Source organism: Mandrillus leucophaeus, unplaced genomic scaffold (genome assembly GCF_000951045.1).
Source record: "Mandrillus leucophaeus isolate KB7577 unplaced genomic scaffold, Mleu.le_1.0 Scaffold347, whole genome shotgun sequence".
Classification (NCBI taxonomy): domain Eukaryota; kingdom Metazoa; phylum Chordata; class Mammalia; order Primates; family Cercopithecidae; genus Mandrillus; species Mandrillus leucophaeus.
This window is the reverse complement of record NW_012103665.1, coordinates 1,125,659-1,139,510: the sequence shown is the minus strand read 5'-3', so window position 1 is coordinate 1,139,510 and position 13,852 is coordinate 1,125,659. Positions and strand designations below refer to the sequence as shown.

At 39.2% G+C, this 13,852-nt stretch overlaps 1 protein-coding gene across 1 annotated transcript in view; it reads left to right on the top strand.

Moving 5' to 3' along the window:
• Positions 1 to 13,852, top strand: part of RYR3 (ryanodine receptor 3) — a 403,627-nt gene that overhangs the window by 55,612 nt on the left and 334,163 nt on the right. Inside the window, exons 3-6 of the mRNA XM_011989131.1 lie at positions 3,201 to 3,275; positions 5,888 to 5,966; positions 11,693 to 11,805; positions 13,161 to 13,260. Of these exons, the coding sequence (XP_011844521.1) occupies positions 3,201 to 3,275; positions 5,888 to 5,966; positions 11,693 to 11,805; positions 13,161 to 13,260 (367 nt within the window). The remainder of the gene's footprint in view (positions 1 to 3,200; positions 3,276 to 5,887; positions 5,967 to 11,692; positions 11,806 to 13,160; positions 13,261 to 13,852) is intronic.

The following is a 13,852-nucleotide window of genomic DNA, read 5'->3' as shown; positions in this document are numbered from 1 at the left end:
TCTCTAACAAAATACAAAAATTAGCTGGGTGTGGTGGTGCACACCTGTAATCTCAGCTACTCAGGAGGGAGGCTGAGGCAGGAGAATTGCTTGAACCTGGGAAGCAGAGGTTGCAGTGAGCCGAGATTGCACCACTGCACACCAGCCTGGGCAACAGAATGACACAACTCTGTCTCAAAAAAAAAAAAAAAAAAAAAGGACAGTATCATATTTGGCCCACAAAGCCTAAAATATTTGCTATCTGCCCTTTTACAAAAAAAAATTGCCTGATGCACGGCCTTAGAGACCACGGTGAGGACTTTGTACTTGTATTTTAAGTATGGTAGGAAGCCCCTGGGGGTTTTTGAGCAAGAAAGTAACGTGACGTAGTTAACAGTTTTTAAAGGATGTCTCTGGCTGCCATGTTAGCTCAGTCTGAAAGGAGGAAGGGCAGAGCAGGGAGCACAGTTGGAAGGTCAGTCATTAGCACAACCCTGATGAGACCTGGTGGCAATAGAATGGACTAGACTGGCAGGCACAAGGTGCTGAGTAGTGGGATAGAGTATATTTTGGAGGTGTCACCAAAAGATGTTTTGAACTAACTGGGGGATATGAGAAGAAGAAAGGAGGTAAGGATGACACCAAGATTTCTGGTCTACTCACCTCTCGTAATACTGTCATGGAAACGGAATGAGACAATGATTTTTTTTTTCTACCTCTGTGGCTTGATCCTTCTATTTCTTCCACCATTTTGCAGTCAGGGTTTCCTTTCTGCGGTACAACTTTGATTGTGACATTGTCCTTTCAAAAATCTACTCCGGTATCCTGTTAGCTGTGGAACAAAGTTCATCCATTGAGCCAGTCAGTCTGAGCCCTCCGTAATCTGGCCACCCCTCACCTACATCCTGTGTCACGTCCTGTCACTCCTGTTCATCCATCCCACCACAAACCAGCAAGTGGTCTGCGAGTCCCCATATGTGCTTTATTCTTTCCGCGTCTGGGCCTTTGCCCACATGTGCTCCTTTCTCTTACTATGGAGGTGTGTCAACAGTCCTACTAGAATCTTGTGGTCTACTTTTACAATAAGGTCGTTACATGATACCTCTTTATCCTCCTAGTCTATTTCAATATTCTTTGCCTTCACCTATTTTAATAGTTATTTCCATTTGTAGCATGATTTTTATACACAAATCTTATCCCCCATCATCAAACTTCAGAAAAGGAGACGATATAGCACATAGTTAAGTGCCCTCACCTTTGTTAAATCCTGACTGTGAACTTGGAACCTGTATGACTTTGAGCAAGTTACTCAATCTCTGTAAGCCTCAGTAGTGTGTGCCCAATGGTAGTAATCACCATGATGATCATTATCAAAAGCTCTGTAGGAAAACCACTTCTGCCGTTCTAGCACTTGAGGCTTGCTTGTTCCCTGAAAGCAATGGTTCTCAAAACATGACCCCCTCGCCCCACCCAGCTTTTGGGGATCAGTGACTCTTAATTCTTCTTATGATTACAGAGTTGGTAGGGACAAAGACGAGTTGGAGGAAGGTAGGAAGTATAAGCTGGTCGGTGGATCTGTTGGAGATGTGGGACTGTTTGGGGAGGACACACCCATAGTGTAAGCCACCAGGAGCTGTCAATTAACTTGTAATAATACAAGTGGATAAGATCAATTTTTGTTAGATTGACAAGATGTGAAAATTATTTGGTATGTCTAATTTTAACATAAGCTGTTGACACATTTGTAAATAGAGAAACTAAAGTTAGTGCAAATGATTTCAAGAAATTTTAAAATGTTGTGAAGAGCATTATAATTCCACGCAGTATTAAAACCTGGAGAACACTTAAGTAATCTCTGTAGCTGTGGGAAAAAGCGCAGCCGCATTTATATTTAGTTACCGGCTTTTTTGGAACATGATACCACGTTTATCTTTTTTCTCTTCTTTAGGTTCATTATGTGACATGAAAAACCATCTCTTTGACAGAGTGATTCTGTTAATCCAAATAGAGTTGAAATAAAATTACTCCGGGCCTTGTCCTCCACACTACCTGATTCCCCTTCCTCCATGTTGCTCACTGGTGTGGTTGCAGGTGGACCTGGGAGAGGGGCAGAGCCTCAAACCAGTCCTTGGGCTGCCAGTCTGTAGCTCTGAATAAAATGGACTGCATAAGAGATGTCCTTGAAGAAAAATGCTAGAATTATCTTCATAATTAATTTTTATCTCAAGCTTTGGATTCTCTTTCTGTGCCTGTTTGGGGAGGGGAGGGCCTATGCTCAAATATTTTCTCCTAGAAGGGGCGTGTGATCAAAAACTTTATTGTTGGTTAGCGTGATGATACTTAGGTGAGAAGTTGGAAATGTTGATGCCAAAAAATCCTAGAATTTTCTGTAGATTTCCATTTTCCATGCAACCTACTCACCTCTAACTATAATAAATTACAGTTTTGTCTCCTATCATGTACTGTTCAGTTCAGCATGGTGACGTGTGAATCAGATTCAGGGAAAGAATAAGAAACAGACACCATTGGCTTTATGTCGGGCCATCTCTCCCTCTCATGCCTCCCTCTCCCACTGTTTGGGCAGCCACTGAGCAAATAGCCAAAGTGGAGCTGCCTGGTGAGGCAGAGAAGATACCTAGATGGTCTCTCAACTGAAGCATCTATTTCTGCATAACTGATTACCCTTTTAAAGTCCTGGATTTCAGAGCCATCTCGCGTTGGTGAGATCTGTGTAAGAAGGACCCATTTAAGGGAGTGGGCAGAAGGCCTAAGTGCCTTGAAGGGAAAAGACTGCATGGCACAGAATGTGACCATGTGCCTGCCTGCCACGCTGCCTTTGTGTTGTTAGGCTATGGCTACATCACATTTGTTTCTCTCTCTCACTCTGAACGCTTCTGAGAAGTTACAAAGGAAGGTAAGCAGTACCTGTGTCATTTACATGCTTCTCTGGTAGAACAGCTCTGGGTTTCTGCTGATCCTGGGCAGAGGCCATTTCTGGGAATAGATTTGTCCCCACACACCCTCTCCCAAGGATGTTGCATGGCTGTGGTCACACGTCTCTTTCTGCCCATAGACCGGCCACTTGCTTCTGGAATGAATTCCTTAGGAGCTTTGCAATGGGTCTTTTCCTGGTAGTCTGTCTCCCAGAATTGTTGTGCTGCTTGGCTTCCAGAGAAGCCACAACTGCCCTGTGCTGACCTGATTCTTCCTCATTCCCACAGGCAGCACAAGGAGGTGGCCACAGGACCCTGTTATATGGCCATGCAATTCTCCTGAGGCACTCTTTCAGCGGAATGGTAAGCAGCTCGGGTGTCCACTCTCATCATTCAAAGAGGAGGGAAAACTGAAGAGGGGAGAAGTACAAGAAGCCAGCAATAACAACCTAACAGCAGGAACAATTGGAACATAACTAATTTTAGCACATTATCCTCTTGACATTTCCTTCATATGACCTACCTCAATTTGCAATAATTGCAATTATGTTTTTTGTTTCATCAGTGTCAGATACCCCACCTCCAACTCCATGAGGAAGAGGGCCATGTATCTTTTTTATTTTGCTAAACCTATAACCCCACCAAATACAGTGTTTTGATATACTAGATGCTCAATAAATATTTGTTGAATTGACGAATGATCAAATGGCTTATGGAGTAACAGATCTCTTTAGTATACAAGGATAACCAGTATAGAAGAAAAACCAATAAAATGGAAATTTTGTGACAGTTCTCCTCCTTTACCTATCTAAGAGAAATAGAATGATACTCATTGTTTTTTCAGTCCTGGGAGAACTTGCAGGTGTTATGCTAATTCAGAGACAGGAGGAAGACAAGAGGCAAGGTAGTCACAGAAAGCTTGCATGGCTATGACTAATCAGAAATCTAGAGCCAGAACTGACAGAAGGATGGTGCCTCAATGTAACTTGAAAAAATTGCTACATTTTAAATGAATATGTTATTTATAATTTACAAAATTATAATTTTACAATATTTTAAAATACAGATATTGTAGTTTTTGCAGGAAGTATTAAGGAGAATATTATTACTCAATCAAGTATAATGTATGCCACACCAATAGTGTATCATCCTCACTGTCTTTCAGTATAAGGAAGCCTTGTTATTTTCCTTTAGCCCTAGTGGAAAACTGATACATTAATTCAAGAGTATTTCCACACATTTACACCAGCAGCATGACGCAAAGTTCGTCTCAAGGCTTGAACTATCAAACTGACAACAGGAGCAACAGCTGCCTCTTAAATAATTCATTTGCTGCAGCATTTTTTTTTTTTTTTTTTACTGAGCACTGGTAAGAAGCTGACCTTTTCAGCCTGAACATTCGTCTGCCGTAGTCCTTCATGGCAAAAGACGAAAAACAAAAATGGCCAAACGGAAGTGTGTCCAAGTAGGAGATGGAGATGTTATTGAGAGTAGGGAAACTTTTGAACCCTGATAATATCTGGAATTGACAGGTGATACTATCTTTCAGAATCTGATATTTATCTATAGGGTAAATGAAACTCCAACATTTTTCTTTATTTAAGTGTAATAAACAGAACTTCAAAAGCATACTTCTATGGCTTCACAAACAGGCTAATATCCTGGTATGACACAAAGACTTGCATTATTTATCATTAAGTTTACCTCTCCTAAAAAAAAGTTCTACTCACAGTGAACATATACTCTCTACTGGCGAGCTCCTTTGAAGCACAGCTCTGGGAATAAAGCCTGTAGGATACGACTTTGTACATTGCAATGATTTTCCATCTTCCTCTTGCAGAGAACTAGAACTGTGGTTCAGAAAGCACATCCCAAGAGCTTACCTGCCTCTCAGTCTAATTCTAAGATGAGCTGCTGTGCCCATCAGTGAAAGAGGCCATGGGATTCTTTATTAAGTTAGTTTAACGATCATTTTTAAGTTTTACCTGCCCATGTATCTTTATAATAAGAAAAAAAAACATTATTTTGAGAAGCTTTAAAGCTCCTAGAAAATTTGAAAAACCAAAAATAGAAGTGGGAGAGTCATTCATGGCCCCCGACACTATCCAAAATCAACTTCTGTTTCATTTTTGTGTAATTCCTTTTAGTCTGGTTGCTACACATTTAGATTTTTTGAGTACATGTTAACTCATAAATGTACTATTTTATATATTACTTTTTAGCTCAATGTACTGTAAACAATGTTGCAGGCTATTAAACACTCTTGATAAATACTCTTAATAACGTAATATTATATAAAATAGAAGTATCAAAGGTTATCTAGCTTATTATTGTTGGTCATTTATGTTCCATTTGTATTGTTCCTAATTTAAAAGTTTCTCAACATCTTTAATATTTCTAACTCATTTCTGTAACATACAGTTCTATACATTAAACCACTGAGTCATCAGATAAGAGCATCTTTGAGGTTTTATGTGTATCGTAAAAGTATTTTCAGCTGGGCGTAAGGTGGTTCACACGTGTAATCTCAACACTTTCGGAGGCCAAGACAGGAGGATCACTTGAAACCAGGAGTTCAAGACCAGCCTGGGAAACATAGCTAGACCACATCTCCACAAAATTTATTTTAATTAGCTGGGCATGGTGGCACACACCTGTAGTCCTGGCTACTTGGGAGGCTGAAGTAGGAAGATTGCTTGAGCCCAGGAGTTCGAGGCTGCGGTGAGCTAGGATTGTGCCACTGCACTCCAGCCTGGGCAACAGAATGAGACCCTGACTCTAAAAGTAATAAGAAGAATAATTAAAAATGAAAGTATTGTATTAAGCGTGTACCAATTAACTTTCCAATGAGCAAGATAAATAGAGCTGTCTTCACAGTAGCTCATTGCTGGACTTAACTGGAAGCTAACTAGTGGTAAGATACCAAGACCCAATGGAAGAGTGTGACTTCACTAGTATTCGCTCTTCTTTCACAGTATCTAACATGCTTGACTACATCAAGATCCCAGACAGACAAACTTGCCTTTGATGTAGGTCTACGGGAACATGCCACAGGTGAGTCAACATTCCCAGGTTTATTGAGTTCAGTGGGGTTCTTGGGCTAAGGGCTTTTGAGAGGGAACCTGCATGTGTTCCTCATTTGGGATTCCAAACCAACCTGGTTAAGAAATAGGTCTAACAAAATGGCAGAATAATGGACTAGAGAAAGGATGTGTAATGGAAACACAGAAACTAGGAATGAAGGAGAACGTAATATTTTTACCACAGTCAGCCAGAATCTCAAAGAAAAACAATTCTTTAACACTGTTAGATACTGAAAGTAAGTGAACAAGTCATTCTTGATAAGAACCAATGATACTAAATGACTGCCAAAAAATAAAGGTAGCATAATAAAGGCTTAAATAATGAAATATAGTGTCCAGATCAAAGGAGTAGTCCTATTTTGTTCTGCAGTGAACAGGCTATGTCTAAAGTAGTGTTTTCCAAATGTTAGTTGTTGGCATCTATAATTATGATTTTGCCATTCCACTGTATCCTTTTTAATATCATTTACTTTATGATTTTATTTAAATTTAATTACTTTTGTACTTAAAATTTTTACAGACAAAACTTATTGCCATAAGTATAAACTGGTTTTGCTTGCCATAAAAGTAAAATAATGAAAAGAAAACCATGTCATTAAGTAATTGAAGAGATGTTGACAAATATAATAACGTGTTAATGATACACTAGTTCTAAATGTAAAACTTCATTTGAAAGCATCAGAAGGCTTAAAAGGGTAGTAAAAATGAAAACAAATTTCTCACTATATTTGTCAATGTCATTTAATTGCCTCCCACCAATGATACACATCATATACTTTGGGAACCACTGGATTATTTTTTTTTAGTATAGTCAAAAATACTGACAGTCAAGAGGTGAGTACTGAAGATGCTGACCAGGATGACACAGGTTCTTACTGGAAACCAGAAATAAAGAACAGAGGACTAAGATAACAATCTACAGATATTCAAAGTTATAGTATCAAACAAGATGCTGACTTGCTGGGGTTCTTCCAAAGGCCAACAGAGCAGTGGGTAGGAGTTGAAAGGAGACACATTTCACGTCAATTGTGAAAACTACTTTGGAACATCTGCAATTAATGAGCGGAAGAACAGCTGGCCTTGGGATATAGGGTGCACCCTGTGGCTAAAAATATTCATTAACAATCTGACCATCTGTCAAGGGCATTACGTATGGAATTTCTGCTCCATTTAGAGGTTGGACTAGGTACCAAACAGGATTCTTTGTTGCAAACGAGAGAAGTTGATTCAGGTTAACTCAATAAGAAGACGAACTTACTAGAAGGATGTTGGGTAGAGCCTGCACTAAATCTGGAGCCTCAGGCTTGAAAATTGGTTAGGAACAGAGACCAAGGAAGAGAAAACAGGTTAGAACACACTACAGGAAAAGTCTAATTTGAATACAGTCTATAATACGACGTTCTCCCTTAAATAGGAAGAGGGCTCCAATGTTGAGTAGCCAAAGAAAGACAAAAGTCTATGTTATTATTCTAAAGCTAGGTCAGTTCATAATGGAAGGATCCAGGTTGTCTACTTTTATAGAACTAGAAAAAAAAATCCAGCATCCAAACCTTGTGTACCTGCTGTTTCCGTGTCTTGCACAATGGTGTCCTAAGAGTGCCTGAGGGAACCTCTTTCTCTTTTCCTCCTCTTCCTGTTTTTGTACTAAGCAAAAAAGTGACCCTGCCTTTGCCCATTATGGTTTTTTTTTTTCCTAAAATAAGATTAGATTTGAATTTGATTTAAAGTTTCTTTGTTTTCAGCCAAAGTGTTAGTCTTAAAATATAATTTCCTCTAAGGTGTTGTCAACCTTGCTGAAAATTACAAAGTGAGTGAAGTGCCACACTCTGAATATACACTTCTTTCTAAATATAGATCAACTGTCAATCCTGAAGAATATAATCAGAAAAGTCAAATATGGTCACTGTATTTAATCAGTAAAATAACTTTATACTATTTGAGATTGGAAAGAAATTGAGAAACACCACTTTCTAGTCAAGTGTTCAGACAATTATTTTAACTGTTAGAGCCTTTAATAAAAATAAAGGGAAACCACAGCAGACAATATTACTCTTTTCAGCAGTTTTTAAAAATTTCTAAAATCAGACTAGGTAAGAATTCTGTTGACAGACGGGGCAAACACATAGAACTAACCCAAGTTCAGGCTAGCTGATGAGAAGCTACCTGTGGCAGAAAACGGAGAAAAGGCTTCAAGTTGGCTGATGAGAAGCTGCCTGTGGCAGAAGACAGGGAGAATAGGCTTGACTAGGTCTTCATGAAAACCTAGAGCCTAAAATAACTTACATTTGTTTTGCCTCTCTCACCCAAATTCATATGCTATTCTCCTTGAAGAAAGGTAGCTGGGGTTTGTGAGGGTCAAGAAGGATGCACCTCCAACTCAGATGAGGTTCACCATTACCTGGAGATTCTCCTCACTGCAGGAGGAGGTTCATACGGAATCCCACAGAACGGTACCCTGTTCCTGTCTGGCTAGTTCTTTGAATGCACTTCTGGCTCAGAAACCCCTTCAGAGTTGTAAACAAGGAAACTGCCCAGTAGTGGAATTGAAACTATAGGAGAATATGAGGAGAAAGTTTGGGGGCAGTTTCTTGAACAATTCTGGCATTTTCCCCCAACACATTGAATTGTACATTCTCACACTTAACACAGAATTGATGATCATTTTATCCTTGATTTTGGGTAAAATTACTTAAATGTATTCTGGTCTCCTTTTAAAGTTGTTTAATTGCTTTGTTTTTAGGATTTAGGCATAGCTTTAGAATTTAGACTTGGGAGGAAATACATGTTTAACACATACCCACACTAAAAGTGTTGTTTTGTATTTTAGGGCCGTGGACTGGCCCATCCCGTTGCTTCAGGGCCAGCTCCATCCCTGGTTCCAGAGCGTGGGAGAGAGCAGGGAAACAAAATACTCTTTCTGTGTGTTCCTCTTCAGGACCCCCTTCATCCTGGATACCCTTTGGTGGTCCTCAGAGAACATTAAGGATGCATACAGCATTTTCCCCTTCAAATGTAGAGCTCAAACTCTTTGTCATGTCATGTTTAGTTTAATTGAAGGTAATACTCACACATAGATTAAAGAGAGAAATAGTGCTCCTGAGCTTATTGTAAACACCACTCTCCTGCCCTCCCTCCTCTGGATGCCTGCCTCTCTGGGGCATCTACTTTCAGCTCTTTTAGTATTGTTTACCACTTGTTTGTAATATACATATTAATACAATGCTTTTTAAAATTATTTCTAGATTATGCATTAACTATTGCCGTCCTGATACTAATTTTGCTTTTATTTCACTCTTTCCTGTCTTTTCTTCCACTCTTCCGTGTCTTGTCTTCCCATCCTTCCAATAGATTTTCATCTATTTTATTTAATTGTCAAATCAATATTAACTACTTCCACTGCTATAACTGTAACTTTTATTTGCAAATGAGCCACATAATATATTCTGACCAGGTAATTTATTGTATTACTTTGGGGTTTTCCAATAGTTAATAACTGCCTCATTTGTTGGCTGAATTTTTTGCGACCCAATCATTTATTCATTTTCAAACTTTCGTATAGAACTGAAAATCTCTGGCTAGATTCGATCACATGATCTGTTCTCTGTTTCGTCGTCTTAGAAACATCAGCCATCTAGGGAATTTCTGTTGCCTTGCCCTAGATTCCATGTTTATTAGATCTTACAGGATTGGTTGGTGTTTGTTCGTTTGTTTGCTTGCTTGCCTTCTTGGTTTACCACCTCACTTTGGTGGAGCACATTATCTAGTCACTTTTACAGAAAAGATGCATGTGGATTAAATTTTTGTCTGAAAATTTCCTAATTACAGCTTCACAAGTCATGCACACTTTACTGTGATTCTATATTGGAAATATTTTTTTCCTCAGCTTCCTGAAGGCTTTCTACTAGCCAATGGTCTGACTGTTGAGAAGTCTACATTCTGATTTCTTATCCTTTGTGTGTGACTTGTTTTTATTTTCTGAAAGCAGCTGAGAGCGTCTCTTTCGCCCAGGTGTCTGAAATTCCACAGCGATGTGTCTTGGCGTGGCCTCTTTCTGTTCTGACATCTCACAGGAATGCACCTTTGAGTGGTTTCTAATCTCTACTGTGTTAGGGACTCTGTAGGTTCTTTCAATCTGGAAAAACTCATTTTTCAGCTTTGAAAAAACTTTAATACTATTTCTTTGTTAATTTCCTCTCTCTGTCTTTTTCAGTTCTTGTTCTCTGGAATTCCTCTAGGTTGGTTTTTTGATACTTCTAATCTGTTTTTTGTCTTTCTTCCTTCTGGAATAATTTTTCAGCTTTATCTTACAACCTTCTTCTTTTTTTTTTTTTCTGGGATGAATGAATATTTTTCTTATCCTTGGAAGGGATCCTTCATAGATACTAATATAACTGTTTCATGAATGTTAACTGATCTCTGAGATTATTAATTATAAGATTTTTTAAGTTTTTTTTTGTTCTCTGTTATCTTCATTTTCTCCAAGTCCCTTTCTTCTCTTTTCGCTTCATTTTTGTAGTTCCTGTTAGAGACCTTCCTCAGTTGTCAGGTGGTCCTTGGTCTTCATTCGTGTTCTGATCCAGGCAGTAAAAGCTGGCTGGAAGCTGACTGGGGCTTGTCATCTGTTAAGCCTCACTTTTAGGTCATCTGGCAGAGACCTGAGCATTTCACTGGTGACCTCAAACCACAGTATGTTTTATCTCAGCTAGTTTGGCTTCCCTAAAGAGTGATCCTCATATTTGGGTGGAGGGTGGGAGGGAAAGGAGCTGGGGTTTTACTAATCGGGGTATAAAGTTTGAATTCTGTTTTCAGCAAGATTCTACTTCTTTGTTTGACAATGTCTGGTATTTCCAAAACCAGACCCTTGGTAGTTTGCTTTTCCATGAATTAAACTTCTAATCTTCTATAGTGTGGAGGAGGACAGGTCTTCTGGCTGTGCAGGGCAGGGAAAGGAATCAAGGATTTGAATGTCCTTTTAAAGCTTTCCACCAGTCCTGTTTTCAGCCCATTTTCTGCCTTCGTTGGTAGCTGCTACTCCCAATTCCAGGGACGTTCTTGAGATTCTGCAGCAGGAATTGGCTTTTCATTGATGGTTGTTTCTTCTCCATTTTCTTACTCAGAGACCTGGGTTTTAATTTTTTATTGGCTAAAAGCATCCACCTGCTTTCCTTTTTCCAAAATATCAGTATATCCTCTTTGCTATCAATTGCTCATTTATTGTCTGAGTCCTTGCAGATGTAAGCCTTTTTTAAAAATTCCCTTAGGAAAGGGGGAGACAAAGATGAAAGTGTATAAGTGTTCAGTAGACCAATGAAATCGATTCTTTTTATTTATTTATTTGTTTATTTGTTCTTGGTGCTCTTGATTGGAGTCAATTCTTAAAACAGAAATTTGAAAGACTATAAAAAGCATTTTTCCTATTTGCATTAAAAATACTCGAAGGCCACTACAGTTTCTGGCCTCCAATACTCTTTTCCAAACAGTGCTTTTCTGTCTCTAGGGAAAATGAAAATGACAGACATAGTCAAGAGCAGATGGGGGGCTGTCTGGAACGGTTAGAGACCAATAGAAGTTGAGGTCTGGAGTATGTACTTGTTGTGTGCATGTGTAGGGTTGTCCTAGGAGGAAGGAGAACAAGGGGCAAAATTAGGGACACTAGCTTCTGTGAAGCAATGACTAACTTGCAGAGCCTTCATGTAGGAGAAGCCTGTTGGTGGACTATACATCCTGCTTCCAAACAGAGGTCCGAAGGAGAGAAAGTTAGAATTGGCGATGACCTCATCCTCGTCAGCGTGTCCTCTGAAAGATACCTTGTAAGTACCTCATAATACAAGAGTCTTTTGTTTTCAGAAATTTTTCCTTTAGGAATAGATGTCCATGAAGAACTGAGCCACAGCAGGTTGGATAGAATAAGATGCTCTTACCCATACAGAGTTGACCCTTAAAGAATGTAGGGGTTAGGGATGCTGACCCCCTGCACAATAAAAAATTAGTGTAGCTTTTGGCTCCTAAAAACTTAACTTTTGATAGGAAATAGCCTACTTTTGATGGGAAATAGCCTAGTTTTGATAGAAAATAGCCTAGTTTTGGTGAGAAACCTTACTAATAATGTAAATAGCCTGCTAAAGCATATTTTATATGACATACATATTGTGTATTGCATTCTTACAATAAAGTAAGAAAATGTTAAGGAAATCATAAGGAAGAGAAAGTATATATACTATCAGGTAGAAGTGGATCATCCTAAAGATCTTCATCCTTGTCATCTTCACATTGAATAGGAGGAAGAGAAGGAAAAGGAGGAGTTGATCTTGCTGTCTCAGGAGGTAGAGGTAGAAGAAAATCCATGTATAAGTGGACCCGTGTAGTTCAAACCCTTGTTGTTCAATAGTTAACTGTACTTGAGGGATGATTAAATACCCTCCCCTGCCACATGATCATGGTGCCTGGAACTAATCTGTTATTCTTTTAGATTATGGTGCTGTGTCCAGCAAACTGTTAAAATGCTTCAAGCACTGTTTGCACATTAACTCCCATTATTCTGAATTTATTACATTGTTTAGCTCTTGTTTAGGGAAGAACAAGAAAGGTTGGAATCCAGGAAAATAAGTTTATGTTGGAGAAAGAAAGAAATGTACAGTGTTTCAGGACATGGGGTATCGCAGAGAGTGGAAGATGCTGGTGAGATTTTGCAGTTGGGGATGGGTAATAGAAAAGCACCATTTGTATCAGCCACTTGGCTGGGGGTGGGGATGCCTGAAGATGAGAGAAATGTCAGAGAAGCTTCTCACGGAGCCATCTGAAGTTAAATCTGTGGGCAGATTTTACTTTGCCTAGGCCAAATGTTGGGTAATTTTTCCCATTTGCGAGTTATCTTTTCCTACAAAGAATGGACATTTTATGAGTTGGTGTTGAATCAGCTCCAGCTGAGGGGATGAAGTCAACACATGTCTGCCATCTCTGTAGCTGAATAATTCCTCACCCCAGAATAAAGTGTCCCACTTTGGAGCTGCTTCTAGATCAGGTGGAGAAATCTCCCACAGGCTGTATAGGAAGAGCCAGATGACAGTAAGGCTGTTTAATTTAATCCTTGAAGTTCTAGGTGAGCTGTTTCTGTCAGTACTGGACTGGTGATTTAAAAGATGTCTCGTTTCTGTTTCTGCTGCAGCATCTCTCAGTATCAAATGGTAACATACAAGTGGATGCCTCCTTTATGCAGACACTCTGGAATGTACATCCTACGTGCTCAGGAAGTAGCATCGAAGAAGGTGTGCTTCTTTATATGCATTTAGCCCTGAGCCTGCCTGTCTCTCTTGTGCTGTATACATTGATGTTTTCTGCTACTTCCCAGATCACACCTGAATGTCTTGGTGCACAGGTAGCCTGATTTTAGCTCACTTGAGTTTCTTTCTCTGAATTCAGTACAGATTATTTTCTATCCTAACTTCCAGTTACATGAGCATCCCTGAACTTATTTTTTTAATCCCTTGGAGCCCACTATTATTTTAGCACTACATGTATTCAGGACTTGGATATGCACCTTTGCTCTCTCTCTGAGTTTCCACATTTTTATTTTTGCTTAGTAGTTGTAAGTATAAAGACCTCAGCACCTTCAGTTTTAGAAGAGATTATTTGCCAAGAAGGTGACATTATTTATATTTCTCCCTATGCGTCTCTCCATGCAGGTGGAGCACTTACTCTATCATAAAAGTGTTTGGTCATTTGTTTTTACTTGTATTTATGGAAGGCCATTTTAACGTAAGAGGTGAAATTATTTTTCCCTTGGAAATAAAGTCGTCCAACGTTGTTCAACATATTTTATTTCACAGAATCAGGCAAAGTCAACACACCTTTCAAGTT